Source organism: Pristis pectinata, chromosome 18, assembly GCF_009764475.1.
Source record: "Pristis pectinata isolate sPriPec2 chromosome 18, sPriPec2.1.pri, whole genome shotgun sequence".
NCBI classification, from domain to species: Eukaryota; Metazoa; Chordata; class Chondrichthyes; order Rhinopristiformes; family Pristidae; genus Pristis; species Pristis pectinata.
Window position 1 is genome coordinate 24,787,407 of NC_067422.1, and position 13,013 is coordinate 24,800,419.

A 13,013-nucleotide genomic window follows, 5' to 3' on the forward strand; every position below is an offset into this window, starting at 1 on the left:
CACAGGGTAGGGGAGTCTAAAGCTAGCATAGGTTTAAGCTTAGATCATATGGGATCCAGGGTGAGCTAGCCAATTGGATACAAAATTGGCTTGGTGGGGAAAGATTTAAAAGAGACCTGAGAGGCAATATTTTCACACAGGAGGTGGTAGGTACATGGAATGAGCTGTCAGAGGAAGTGGCAGAGGTGGGTACAGTTACAGTTTAAAAGACGTTTGGACAGGTTCATGGACAGGAAATGTTTAAAGGGATATGGGCCAAATGTAGGAAGATGGGACTAATTCAGGAAGGCACCTTGGTCGGCATGGACAAGTTGGGCTGAAGGGCTGTAAAACTCCACGTCAGAATGTGCTGGAGCCAATCAGAGTGTCAGAATACCTAACAGATAGAGGCGAGGGCCTACAACTACATAGTGACAATATTTTGTCATCTTGCCACATGGCCTACAAAGATCATGTGGTTTTGAAGTCAACACGCAAGTGATAAGTGAACATTGATAAAACTGCCAATCCGCACATCCTGAAGGGGTTATTTGCACACAGTCCAACTCTCTCACATGTAAGGCAGACAGCTGGAGCCAGCTTCTTCATGCAGCCACTTTCAGCATTTCTAAATTCTTATCCTACTCCCACCATCCATTCTAAACCCATGTTGTCATATCTAGAAGGATATATTCTTTGGAAATGAGTGGAAAAACCAGGACAAGTGTTAACTATATATCGAACCCACACTCTTTGCAAGTGCTATTTCTACCTAGAGGCACCAAATAATTTCTTGTGTGGTTAAAGCATATCAGGAATAGTTAAACAAGCAATATTCTTGAACATATGTATATAATACTGCTCCTCCCCAGCTTACAAATGCCCAGCTTACCTACAGCCTGTACTTTGGAACAAGCCTCCGGGAGACCGGCAGAGTAGATTTACCTGCTGCTGCGGGGCTGCAGGAATCTTCCGCTGGATCAGAACTTGGTTCACTGCCGCATTTCCAACTTGCAAACTGCTTGGGTTATGAACAGTTCACGAGGACAGAACCCTGCCAGAACCTGGGGAAGACCTGTAAATAGGAGTAGACACTTCAGCCCCTCATACCTACTCTGCTACCTCTTTTTAGACCATAGAGATAGCTTTAAAATATACTAAATGTGAATTGTGTAAACGTGCTTAGATGGACATTATTGTGATAGAGGAAGGCTACTAATAAGTGATACCTTTCCATCCTAATTGTACACACTTAATTGGTGTTCATTTTAATTTTTCCATCACAACCAATTTGCAGGAGGGCTTACTGAAGAAGGAATAGATGACATAATGCCAGTGGACATTTTTACCAAGTAATTGGATCACACATTTTCAGGCAACTGGAATGCAGCATACACCCACTTATTCAGCACCTGCAGGGTTCTGCATGCCATATGAAGGTGCTGGAGTAAACTGCCATGTATTTCCCAAAACTAGGGAATAGCTAACTTCCTATGCAGGTCCAGTTAAGGACAGCTTCTACCCCACTGTGATAAGACTATTGAATGGTTCCCTTATATGATGAGATGGACTATGACCTCACGATCTACCTTGTTGTGACCTTGCACCTTAATGCACTGCACTTTCTCTGTAGCTGTGACACTTTACTCTGTACTGTTATTGTTTTTACCTGTACTACACCGATCTGTACTAAGCCAATGTAACTGCACTGTGTAATGAATTGACCTGTACGATTGGTATGCAAGACGAGTTTTTCACTGTACCTCAGTACAAGTGACAATAATAAACCAATACCAATACCAGACCACAACACAACACAAACTCTTAAAGGGAGACTGGAGGTTGCCACACAGACTCGGCAGAGCCCTGGTGCTAGCTTTGCTTTATGACCAATGGATTGCTTCCCATGCTGTGACATTCAATCATACACTGATGGCACAAGAAGGGAACAAACTTACATTTAAACAGCACTGTTTGTGGCCTAAGGATGTCCAAACCCACCCTGTGGGTACATACAAATCCAAGTACAGACATAGTTCTACCATCTTGTTAAACGTACACGAGTGAAAGCTCAATGCAGAAAGTAACTCTTTCATCAGAAAACAATGTTCAATGAAATCTGATGAAACTACTCCCATCAATCTTTTAAAAGTTCGAAGTTTGTTCCAAAGTATTTTGTGAAATTATGTAACAATTCAAATATTTGTTAGAGAAATTTAGAATTCCACAACTATTATTCCTTCAACTTCAGGAATACCCATCTGAGTTACAACTACGCATTGAAATTAACTTGTTTTATCTTGGTAAATAAAGTTCGTAGAGTTATAGAGCAATACAGCACGGATACAGGCCCTTTGGCCCAACGAGCCCATGCCGACAACGGTGCCCACCCAGCTAGTCTCAATTTCCTGCATTCGGCCCATGTCCTTCTAAGCCCCACTCCTCCACGTACCTATCCAAGTGCTTCTTAAATTATACCATTGTACCTGCCTCAACCACTTCCTATGGCAGCTCATTCCATATACCCACCACCTTCTGTGTGAAAAAGTTGCCCCTCAGGACCCTTTTAAATCTTTCCCCTTTCACCCTAAATCTATGCCCCCTAGTTTTGGACTTCCCTACCCTGGGGAAAAGATAGTTACCATCCACCTTATCGATGCCTCTAATAATTTTAGACATTTCTATAAGGTTGCCCCTCATTCTCCTACGTTCCAAGGAATAAAGACCTAGCCTGGCCAACCTCTCCCTATAACTCAGGCCCTCTAGTCCTGGCAACATCGTCATAAAGCTTTTCTGCACTCTTTCCAGTTTAACCACATCTTTCCTATAACAGGGTGACCAAAACTGTACACAATACTCCAAGTGTGGCCTCACCAATGATTTATACAACTGTAACATAATGTCCCAACTCCTATACTCAATGCCCTGACTGATGAAGGCCAGCGTGCTAAATGCCTTTTTCACCTCCCTTTCTACCTATAATGCAGCTTTCAACAAACTATGCACGTACTCCTAGGTCCTTCTGTTCCATTACACTCTATAGTGCCCTACCATTCAGAGTATAAGTCCTAGACTGGTTTGACTTTCCAAAATGCATCATCTCACACTTGTCTGTATTGGTATATTTTTATTTTGCAGATTGATAAAAAAACATATATTTACATTGAAATTGATAGCATTGAAAATTGTGTTGTTTATCATAATTTATATACATGGCTGGCAAACTAATTTTTTGATAAAACACAAGAAATGTCTTGATTTCAAACCCATTGCCATTAATGTTTATTGAAAACATTTATATTCACAATAGACATTACATCCATTATTGTTTTTATCCCTTGCCATTGTAGATTGCACTGAGCAACAGGGAATGTATAAAACAACTTGCAAGTCATTGCACTGGTGTAGTGATGAAAGCAATTCCTTCAACTAGAACTGAAGGTATGTCGTGAATCCTTTAGTAGCTGTGATGACTTAGTTTGCAGATAATAAATATTTGTTATATGTACAAATATGTAAAACCATACTGCTCCTTTTTTTGGAAACTGCAGATATTTCATTTTAAATTAGGCCCATGTTTAAATTATTCTTTCCCCTACAAACTACTTCCTAATAACGCCACCTACATTTTGACAGCAAAGGGAACAAGACTGAGCTGCTTCCAGTTTGCTGCCATTGTTCCTCTTGGTTTAAAAATGGACTGAAACCTGTTCATCAACTCATTGCCTTGATGTTGGTCCTTCCCATTTTACAAAGGCTATTCTTGCTTGAGTAGCAAGTGGCAAATTTTGTTTAATTGAGAAACGTGAATGGGAGGCGTGTTGACAATTAGTAGTTTTGATTCTTTTAAAACTGACCTCTGTACCTGTAGCTTACTATTACGACACACAGACCTAGAAATTGAAAGGGGCCTGTAAAGGTACATTGAAGAGTAGGTGGCAGTGGGCCAGCCTGTTTGAGAGTCTGTTACTTCAACATTCTGTAGCATCCAAGGTCTAGGACATTGTGCTTTAAATAGGCCTTGTGCTCTTAAAGGACTTCCTATTGTGCCCTCAGTCAAAGAAACCAAGGGAAACAGGCAAGTCATGGGTCTGAATTGTGGGAAAGCATCATCGGATGGGTGGAGGAGGATTGGTTGTTAGGAGTAGAATGAGAGTCAGGCAGCCAATCCTGATATTAGACAAGGTATTGGTGAGGGTTCCAAGGAGCAGTAGTTGTGGTAGTACTTCCATCAAAGTGGACTTACCCAAGGAAGGCTGCGATATGCTCTGCCAGATGCCCTTTGAGTAACATCATGAAAGCCTTCGTCTGTCTGAGTGGTCAATGGGCCATGCATGGGTGATCCAAAATCCTAGAAGTACAATCCTGCTGTGCATTGGATTCTGTTGAATGCCATTGTTCATTTCTGGGCTCTTTTGTTTATTAGTATGGTCGGTGCATGGAGAACCCAGAAGAAAATTAGTGAACTCTGTGGATCTCACAGTTAGTCTATTACTTTACTTGTAGATTTTTCTTATCAAAATTGATACAAGCAACATACTGAAACATGATACTATGTAATTCAATTTCTAGGCCATGGTTTAATAGATTGAAGTGTCAAGATGGTACTTACTTGCATTTTTTTTTCACTTTAAGTAGTTGGGTACAGCTTACTTCGACTTTATCATGCTGAACAATTCTGAAATGTTTGGATAACTATTACCAAATTAGCAAATTTTACAAAATACTTGAATAATATAATTGCTTTAAGGAGTTAAAAGAGAGTTATTAAGATATTAAACAGTGAATATACGTTAATATGCATTTATAATTCTATAGGATTGCGGAAGTTCCTGACAACGTTGTCACGTTAATCTGTCACTCAGTAAGAACAGTAATCAGTTATTCATGAAGCTAGACTTAAGGTGTCCACCAACTCTCATTAACTTGTGATATGAAATATTAAATAGCCAGTTATGATTGCTGTATTCCAGTAATCTTCCAATGCAAGAAATGCACTGGTGTGAATGAGATGACATAAGTACAAAAATTCAGTGATGGTATTAGTCTGCACTTACCTTTATAGGTCCACTTAGTTACAGATATGTTACTTCTGGCATTCTCAGAAGAGCCTTGTGTAATGCATGGACAATAGAGCGGATGACCATTAAATCATTATAAAGTGGACTTCAGTTACTGGAAGGTTTCCTGGTTCAAGTCGCATTCACTTGCAGATCTCATCCCCAGCCATGCAAAAGAGAAAAATAGACTTTATGGTACAATGTTTCAGCTTCCCAGAGCTAATTATCATACTTGAGTTGTGGACATATTTATGATAATGTTTTATAACACTAACTTAATTTATAGAACATTTAAATTTAGAAACAAACATGGAACATCAAAGAAATAATGTTTATCACAAAATAGTTATGACAATGATTAGGACAAACAAAAATTAGGTTTGGAGGGCTAAGAAATTAGTTTAACCAAGATTATGTGGCCACTGTTGTTTGAACAGTATTTGGCAGATTCTTATCATGACATAAATTGGAATAATTTAAAAACATTGCTGTAGAATTATGGGATGTCTGGTAGATGGTATGATAAGGTGAGTTTCATTGACATGCAGCCATAAAATATTTCTAAGCCATTTAATTTCATAGCCTCAGAGTACAATGCACTTTTATTTTGCAGATCTTGTTTGTCTGAATGTAAGCATATCAGAAGTAACAAGTAAGACAAACTTATCTGGAAAAACATCTTTGGTAAGTGAAAATTATCATTAAGAAAGAACAACTTGAACTATGGTATGATGAAAGTTGCCTCCCAGGTTCCCCGGAAGAGTCATCTTGTGCCTCTCAATGGCTCGTAATCCGCTCTAACATTCCACTGAGGTGCTTATACCATACCATGTGGTTAAAGCCACCTTTGATGAGGTGGTAAACCAAGATCGTATATGCCAATTTAAATAAATATTATTTTACATGATGCTATTTTCTCAGTATTGTTAAAAAATCATCAAAATTAATTTATGTACTGCAGAATAAAATATCTCAAGGTGCCTTCACAGTAATAATATAAAATAAAAGTTGGTACAAAGCCACATAAGGAGATATATGGGCAGATAACAAAAGGCTCGGACAAAGAGGTAGGTTTTAAGGAGTAGTTTAAAAGGAGAAGAGGTAGAGTTGAGGAGTAGATTATACAGGAAATTGCAAAGGTTGTGGCCAAGGCCATAAGACAGAGGAGCAGAATTAGGCCATTCAGCCCATCGAGTCTGCTCAGCCATTCAATCATGGCTGATTTATTTTTCCCTCTCAACCCCATTCTCCCGCCTTTTCTCTGAAACCTTTAACGCCCTTACTAATCAAGAATCTATCAACCTCTGCTTTAAATATACCCAATGACTTGGCCTCCACAGCTGTCTGTGGCAATGAATTCCTCAGATTCACCACCCTCTGGCTAAAGAAATTCCTCTTCATCTCTGTTCTAAAGAGACGTCCTAGACTCTTCCACTACCGGAAACACTCTCTCCACGTCCACTCTATCCAGGCCTTTCCCCATTCCCCATTCCCCCCATTCCCCATTTCTCATTTCTTTTTTTTCCCTTTTCCTTGGAGCAGACTCGATGGGCTGAATGGCCTGCTTCTGCTCCCTTGTCTTGTGATCTTGTGATCTTTCAATATTCGGTAGGTTTCAATGAGATCCCCCTTCACCCTTCTAAACTCCAGTGAGTTCAGGCCCAGAACCATCAAATGCTTCTCATACATTCACCCTTCCATTTCCCGGGATCATTCTTGTAAACCTCCTTTGGACCCTCTCCAATGCCAGCGCATCCTTCCTTAGATATGGGGCCCAAAACTGCTCTCAATACTCCAAATGTGGTCTGACCAACACCTTATGAAGACAGCATTACATGCTTGCTTTTATATTCTAGTCCTCTTGAAATGAATGCCAACATTGCATTGGCCTTCCTTACTACCGACTCAACCTGCAAGTTAACTTTTAGGGAATCCTGCACTAGGATCCCAAGCCCCTTTGCACCTCCAATTTCTGAATTTGCTCCCTGTTTAGAAAATATTCTTCACCTTAATTCCTTCTACCAAAATGCATGACCATACACTTCCCTACACTGTATTCCATCTGCCACTTTTCCCATTCTCCCAACCTGTCCAAGTCCTTCTGCAGACTCCCTGCTTCCTCAACACTACCTGCCCCTCCACCTAACCTTTGTCATCTGCAAACTTGGCCACAAAGCGATTAATTCCATCATCCAGATCATTAACATATAATGTGAAAAGCAGCGGACCCAACATCAGCCCCTGTGGAACACCACTAGTCACCAGGAGCCAACTAGAAAAGGCCCCCTTTATTCCCACTCTTTGCCTTCTGCCAGTCAGCCAATCTTCTATCCATGCTGGTACCTTTCCTGTAATACCATGGGCTCCTATCTTGTTAAGACACCAGAAGGAATGCGGAATATGAAAAACCAGGTTGCACGAGACATCGATCATGAAGGAGCTCCATGATCTGATGGTTGTAGAGCAGGAAGATCTGAGAAATATGGAGAGATGAGGCCATGAAGGGAATTAAAATGAGGTGTTGCCAGATCAGGAACTAATATTGGTTTACAAGCACAGGGATAATGGGAGAACAAGATACAGTGCATGCTAAGATAAGGGTAACAGAATTTTGAATGAGTTAAATTTGCAGAAGTGAAAAATAGAAGGCTGGGTGGGAGAGGACCGGACTAATCAAACCTGGAGGTAACAAGGAGATGTGCAACAATAGATGATCTGAGGTCGGAATGGAGACAGTACTACCGAATAAATGGATTTACTAGTCATCGTTGTTTACTGGCACAAAATGCCTATTGAACCTTTCCTATATAACTAGCTCATTAATGTACTCCAGAGAGTGAGCAGTTGTATGATTTCATTTTGTTTTAATGTAATAAGTGAATAGTTCAAGTAAAAGGTTTCCATCACCCATTGAAAATCAGGTAGACTGATTTTAAATGGCCAAAACTATTGAGGTATTCAGAATGGGGTTACCACCTGCTAATACTCTGGTTTTGTAAGAAGTTTTCCTTGAATGATGACAATTCCAACTTCTTTCAGGCTGTAGATGTGTTGATCATGGTAACTAGGGTTGTATAACTCTTTAGGGCTCTAAACACAATTTTAAGACAGTCTTGCCTGGAAAATAGATTTCATCTTTATGATGTGATAAACAACACCAATGCTTAACTGGGTGACCTATGTTTTAAAAAAATTTTAAAAGTGAACAAAAACGTGGTTTAAAAAATGCTAGTTGTTTTCACCCAGATCCATGCCTGAATAGTTCCCAATGGCCAGTGCTTTTAGAGCTCACAGCTGCTGGTGTTATTGTCATGCTGACCACTGAGAAGGCAATGAGACCTTAAAGAACCTCAGACCAGTTGCAGAAACGGTTGCCCTGAAGGGTTGAGAAATGTTAGGGAGGGAGAAATGGCAGTTACCAGCAGTGTGTGTGGCAAGCCCACTCCCATCAATGATCCATAGAACATTACAGCACAGTACAGGCCCTTCAGCCCACAATGTTGTGCCAACATTTTATCCTGCTCTAAGATCTATTTAACCCTTCTCTCCCACAGAGCCCTCCATTTCTCTATCATTCATGTAATCATATCATTCATCTCAATGCACTCTGTACTAACTCAATGTAACTGCACTGTGTAATGAATTGACCTGTACGATCGGTATGCAAGAGAAGTTTTTCACTGTACCTCAGTACAAGTGACAATAATAAACCAATACCAATGTCCTGATCAAGTCCTATGCCTTAAGTGGAATGAGCTGATGAGTCTGGTATATGTGGCAGCATCTTGTACTTGGTGCAGAATGTAAAAATGCTGCATTCATTAAGGGAACACGCAGAGATATTTCTGCATTAATATAGAGTAATTAATAATTAGTCTGGCAGATGCTGAGTTGATCACTGATGTTAGTGACCTTTCAATTCAATCTCTGCCAATCTAAGAAAGCTTTGCTTATGGTTTATTTTGTGATTGATAAAAGAAGGTTGTAGGCTCCCTTTTATGCGATAATTTATGTTGGTGATTTATGAAAATGACCAATCGTCTTATGATTATGGCAGTAGGTGCACAAATGGAGCATTAAACATAAACCGTGGTAAGATAAATCGTGCATGGAAGTGCTTGGGCCACTTTCCTGACCGGCACTATTTAATCCTGAAATGATTCCATGCACAATTTCAACTGGGGCATATTACTCTTATGCATAATTTCCACATAGAAAACATGTGCCATTAGGTCAAATTTCTGGGCTACAGAAATAAATGCTTCATTGAAGTACCTAGTCAAAGTTATGAAGTAGTTTTTTTTATATATGTTTAGATGGATTCTTACTAGTTTGAAAACAGTCCCAAAACTACTTCAACCATTCTCCTTCTAATGGCACTCTCCCATGCACCACCTGTCCTTTTACCACTTCCCTTCCCATTATCCAGGGACCCAAGCAGTGTTTACACGTGAAACAGGAATTCACCTCCACTCCCCCAGGGCAATGCACTCCATTCTGTGCTCACAATAGGGAGAAAGCAAATGCAAACTGGGTGACCATTTTGCAGAGCACCTGTGTTCAATCCACAGGTGACCACAAGTTTCCTGTCACTTTAGATCTCCAGCCCACTCCCATTCTAATCAATCAGTCTGTGGCTTCCTGCACTTTTCAAACAATACCCAGTGTAAACTTGAGGAACAGAACCTTATATTCCATCTGGGCATGTTGCAGCCCTCCGGACCCAATATCAAATTAATCTGTTTCCTTAAACTGTGACCTGCATTTTACAAGTTTTTACATGTCCCTTTGTTCTCTCCCCCTCTCTCCCCCTCTCATTTCCCTCATTAACCTATCAATCAGGTGCTTCAGCAACAGTTTGTCACCTTTTATATCTGCACCAGAAATATTCCCTTTGTTCTATCTACCACTTCCCACCCTCTCTGCAATTTAAAACCAACTTGTTTTTCTCCCTCTCCTAGTACTTTTAGAAACTTTACAATTTTATAAACACTGATCCTTGTTATCTTTCACCAGTTTGGCTTTTTCACATTCTGTTTGTAACCAGTTACAAAGGGGTTGAGAACATTAAAAGATACAAATAGAGACTAAACTACAGATTAGCAGAGAATATGTATTCTAAATGAAGACTTAATTGAGAATTGTGGGAGGAAACATTTGCAGTTACAGATACTGGTTTAGACCTGTTGGACCAGATAGTCTGGTTCTCTACAACAGAATTCTCTACAATTACATCTCTGCTTTGACTATGAAAGATGCAATGCAGCACAAGTGAAACTGCTTCAGAATATTTTGTTATACCATTTTCCACAATGACATAGTTCAGCTTGTAACTTGCCAGAGAAAATCCCATGATATAGGGCCTTAAGATCAAGTATCTGGCAGAAGATAGTCATATTTTCAAGGCCAATATCTTTAGCTTTCTCATTGTTTCACTGAGTATTTCTTGTACATTTAAATTAAAATATTTTCTTCCTCTATTAATCACCAAGTTCATAGAAACATTTGAGCCTGATTTTAAATGGTCAGAAGGCCATTTTGTAGCCTTAATCTCCAATTAAATTAATTACTTTGAAGTCATCAGGAATTGACTTGAAGGGAATTCTCGGGGCTGAAGACTTAACTCAATAGTTTCTTTATAGTTTCCATTATTTGTTTCCCGGATTGTGGACAACTTTGGATGGACAACTAGATGGATTTGTCTAGAAGTGGGATTACACTCACTTTCGCTGTACTAAAACATAGCCGTGTCGCACAAACACCCAATCAGGTCCCTGTGCAAAAAAAAAGGAATTGGCAAAAATCCAGATAGAAATGACATTAGGCTGGTTTACACCGGAAATAAGTACTAAAACAGAACCTGTGTGATCCCTGACAGAACTCCTGCTACTTTGCTGTGCAGCTTTCTGTTATATTCAGTGCAGATGAACCTGCGGAATATAATGTGAGAGGATTTTGTGTATCAATTGACCTCTCCTGGCTCATATCATGTACTACATTATGCTGGGGATTGCTGTGTGGAGAGGATCAATTGGTTTGTGCTGGGAGTTTTAATTATGGAGGTTTCTTATGAAAATCTTCCCTTAGGGAGACTTTTATTTCCTACATAGCCAATGCTTGCCTCCTCTGCTAAATTGGGAGACGAGCAGAGACATCGCCTTCTTGTTCCTGCTGCTTTCCAGGATTTACCTCGTGCTCCTCTTGATGATTCTGTTGCCTGCCTAATGGCTTTTAGTTTCTCAGATGGTACAGCATGCAGCACATAACGAAGTCTCTGTGTTTGTGCCCCACCCCCACAGACGGGTGTAGATAACAAAATCTTGTCACAAGACCTATGTGTTTTCCTCTATGAAGCAGGTAGCTTATTCCGTCTGTGGTTAGTGGCCAAGGTGGGAGAGTGCATTGGTTTGAGGAAGTGGAAGTAGAGGGTTCTGATTGTTCCCGTGGATTTACCCCTCCAGGTATATCCAGCTGCTGAATAGTCTGGCAATGCAGACCTTCCCAGGATGAAGGAAACTTGTGTACATTCCAGAAACAGGGTATTTCCCATGAGAAGATCCTTCTGATGACCCACAGTGATATGCACATTGTAGAACTTGAAACCTTTCCCTTGATAAGGACACAAGTGTAGTCAATGGCTGCCTGCGCTCATGGGAAGTTGGCAGCGCTTGCAGATCTCAGTGCCTAATATGCCATTTGTTTCCTCACTGAAATGAAATTAGACAAAATAATTTCTTTGTAAATGAAGTCATTTGTCTGATGCAGCAATTAGCAACAAATCAGGAGAATACTGTGGCCACTTAGAAAGATCCTGTTGCAAGAATGATGCGAGTCAATGTGACCATGGCCTCCATGGAGAGTGTGGTCGAGGAACAAGAACTTGGCCACAAGTCTTGCTACAGAGCATCACGTGTCAGTTACTTAGTGGGTTGCTTACACATTGCTCATCAAGCGTTACAGTAAAATGTGGTGTGTCTGAAGACTTTGTTGGAGTAGGCCCTTTGCTAGTTGGCACATCTTTGTGTGTGTTACCCTCCATGATTTACCAGTTATGGCTGTGATGGTGCCTCCCATAAAGGTGTGCTGCGGTGATATTACCACTGGGGTACCTAATTAATGAATATCTTGGCAGCTAAATTTAGGAAAAAAAACATTCCCAGGCTGTAGTACACTCTGTGAACTTTGGACCATTTTTGAGCATGCTGCGGTAACTTCTAAAGATCTCCATTCCGATCACCCCATGTCTGCATAGTTTCCTTTACATACATACATTAGTATGATGTGTTTCTAGTCCCATTGAGACCATTCTATGATGATTATGATGTCAAGCTTTCAAGTTCTTTTCTATGTTGACAAACAAGTATTAGTTTTTCAGCTAATAACCCATTGAACAACTATTTGTTACAGACTGAAGATGTCAAAATCAAAACATCTCATGTAAGGATTAAAGTTCAGGATAACTGTGGAAAATCCATGGCAGTTTGTCTAGACAAGGATTCTCGGAGGACATACAAGGATGTTATCAGGTTGGTATATTCATATAGTTATAATGTTTATTGACTTTTAAACCAGGTTTAGATAAAACGGTGACTAAATAGTTGCATTTGAGTGCCTTGAACTCTTAAAATTTGGATTAGTGAGTAAATTTTTAAAATCTTCATTCTACACACTATGAGATGTATTACCATAAGAGTGAATACTATAAACAGTATTGATACCCAAAAACTGAGGACCTGATTTGCTCGATATCCTTGTTTTCCATGTGAAATCTGAATAGGATGAATCCCAAAGATTACAAGAGAACTTTACGCTTCCCCTTTTGTATGCAGGTCTTTGTAGGAACTGTGGGTTGATCCAATTGTGTGCCTAAGTCACTAACAATGCTACTTTGAATGAGTGAAACTTTTTGTATTAATGGTAACAGGAGCTGAGTCAAATCCAGAGAGTCAAATTAAGCTAATGGTGACATAAAAG

At 40.0% G+C, this 13,013-nt stretch overlaps 1 protein-coding gene across 4 annotated transcripts in view; it reads left to right on the plus strand.

Moving 5' to 3' along the window:
• LOC127579913 (phosphoinositide 3-kinase regulatory subunit 6-like) overlaps positions 1 to 13,013 on the plus strand; it is an 88,567-nt gene that overhangs the window by 71,666 nt on the left and 3,888 nt on the right. For 3 of the 4 annotated variants that reach the window (XM_052032971.1, XM_052032970.1, XM_052032972.1), the window contains 3 exons: positions 3,330 to 3,420; positions 5,653 to 5,723; positions 12,447 to 12,565. In XM_052032971.1, coding sequence (XP_051888931.1) covers positions 3,330 to 3,420; positions 5,653 to 5,723; positions 12,447 to 12,565 — 281 coding nt within the window. Of the gene's footprint in view, positions 1 to 3,329; positions 3,421 to 5,652; positions 5,724 to 12,446; positions 12,566 to 13,013 lie in introns of those variants that run through there. The other variant, XR_007957744.1, reaches the window with a different exon arrangement.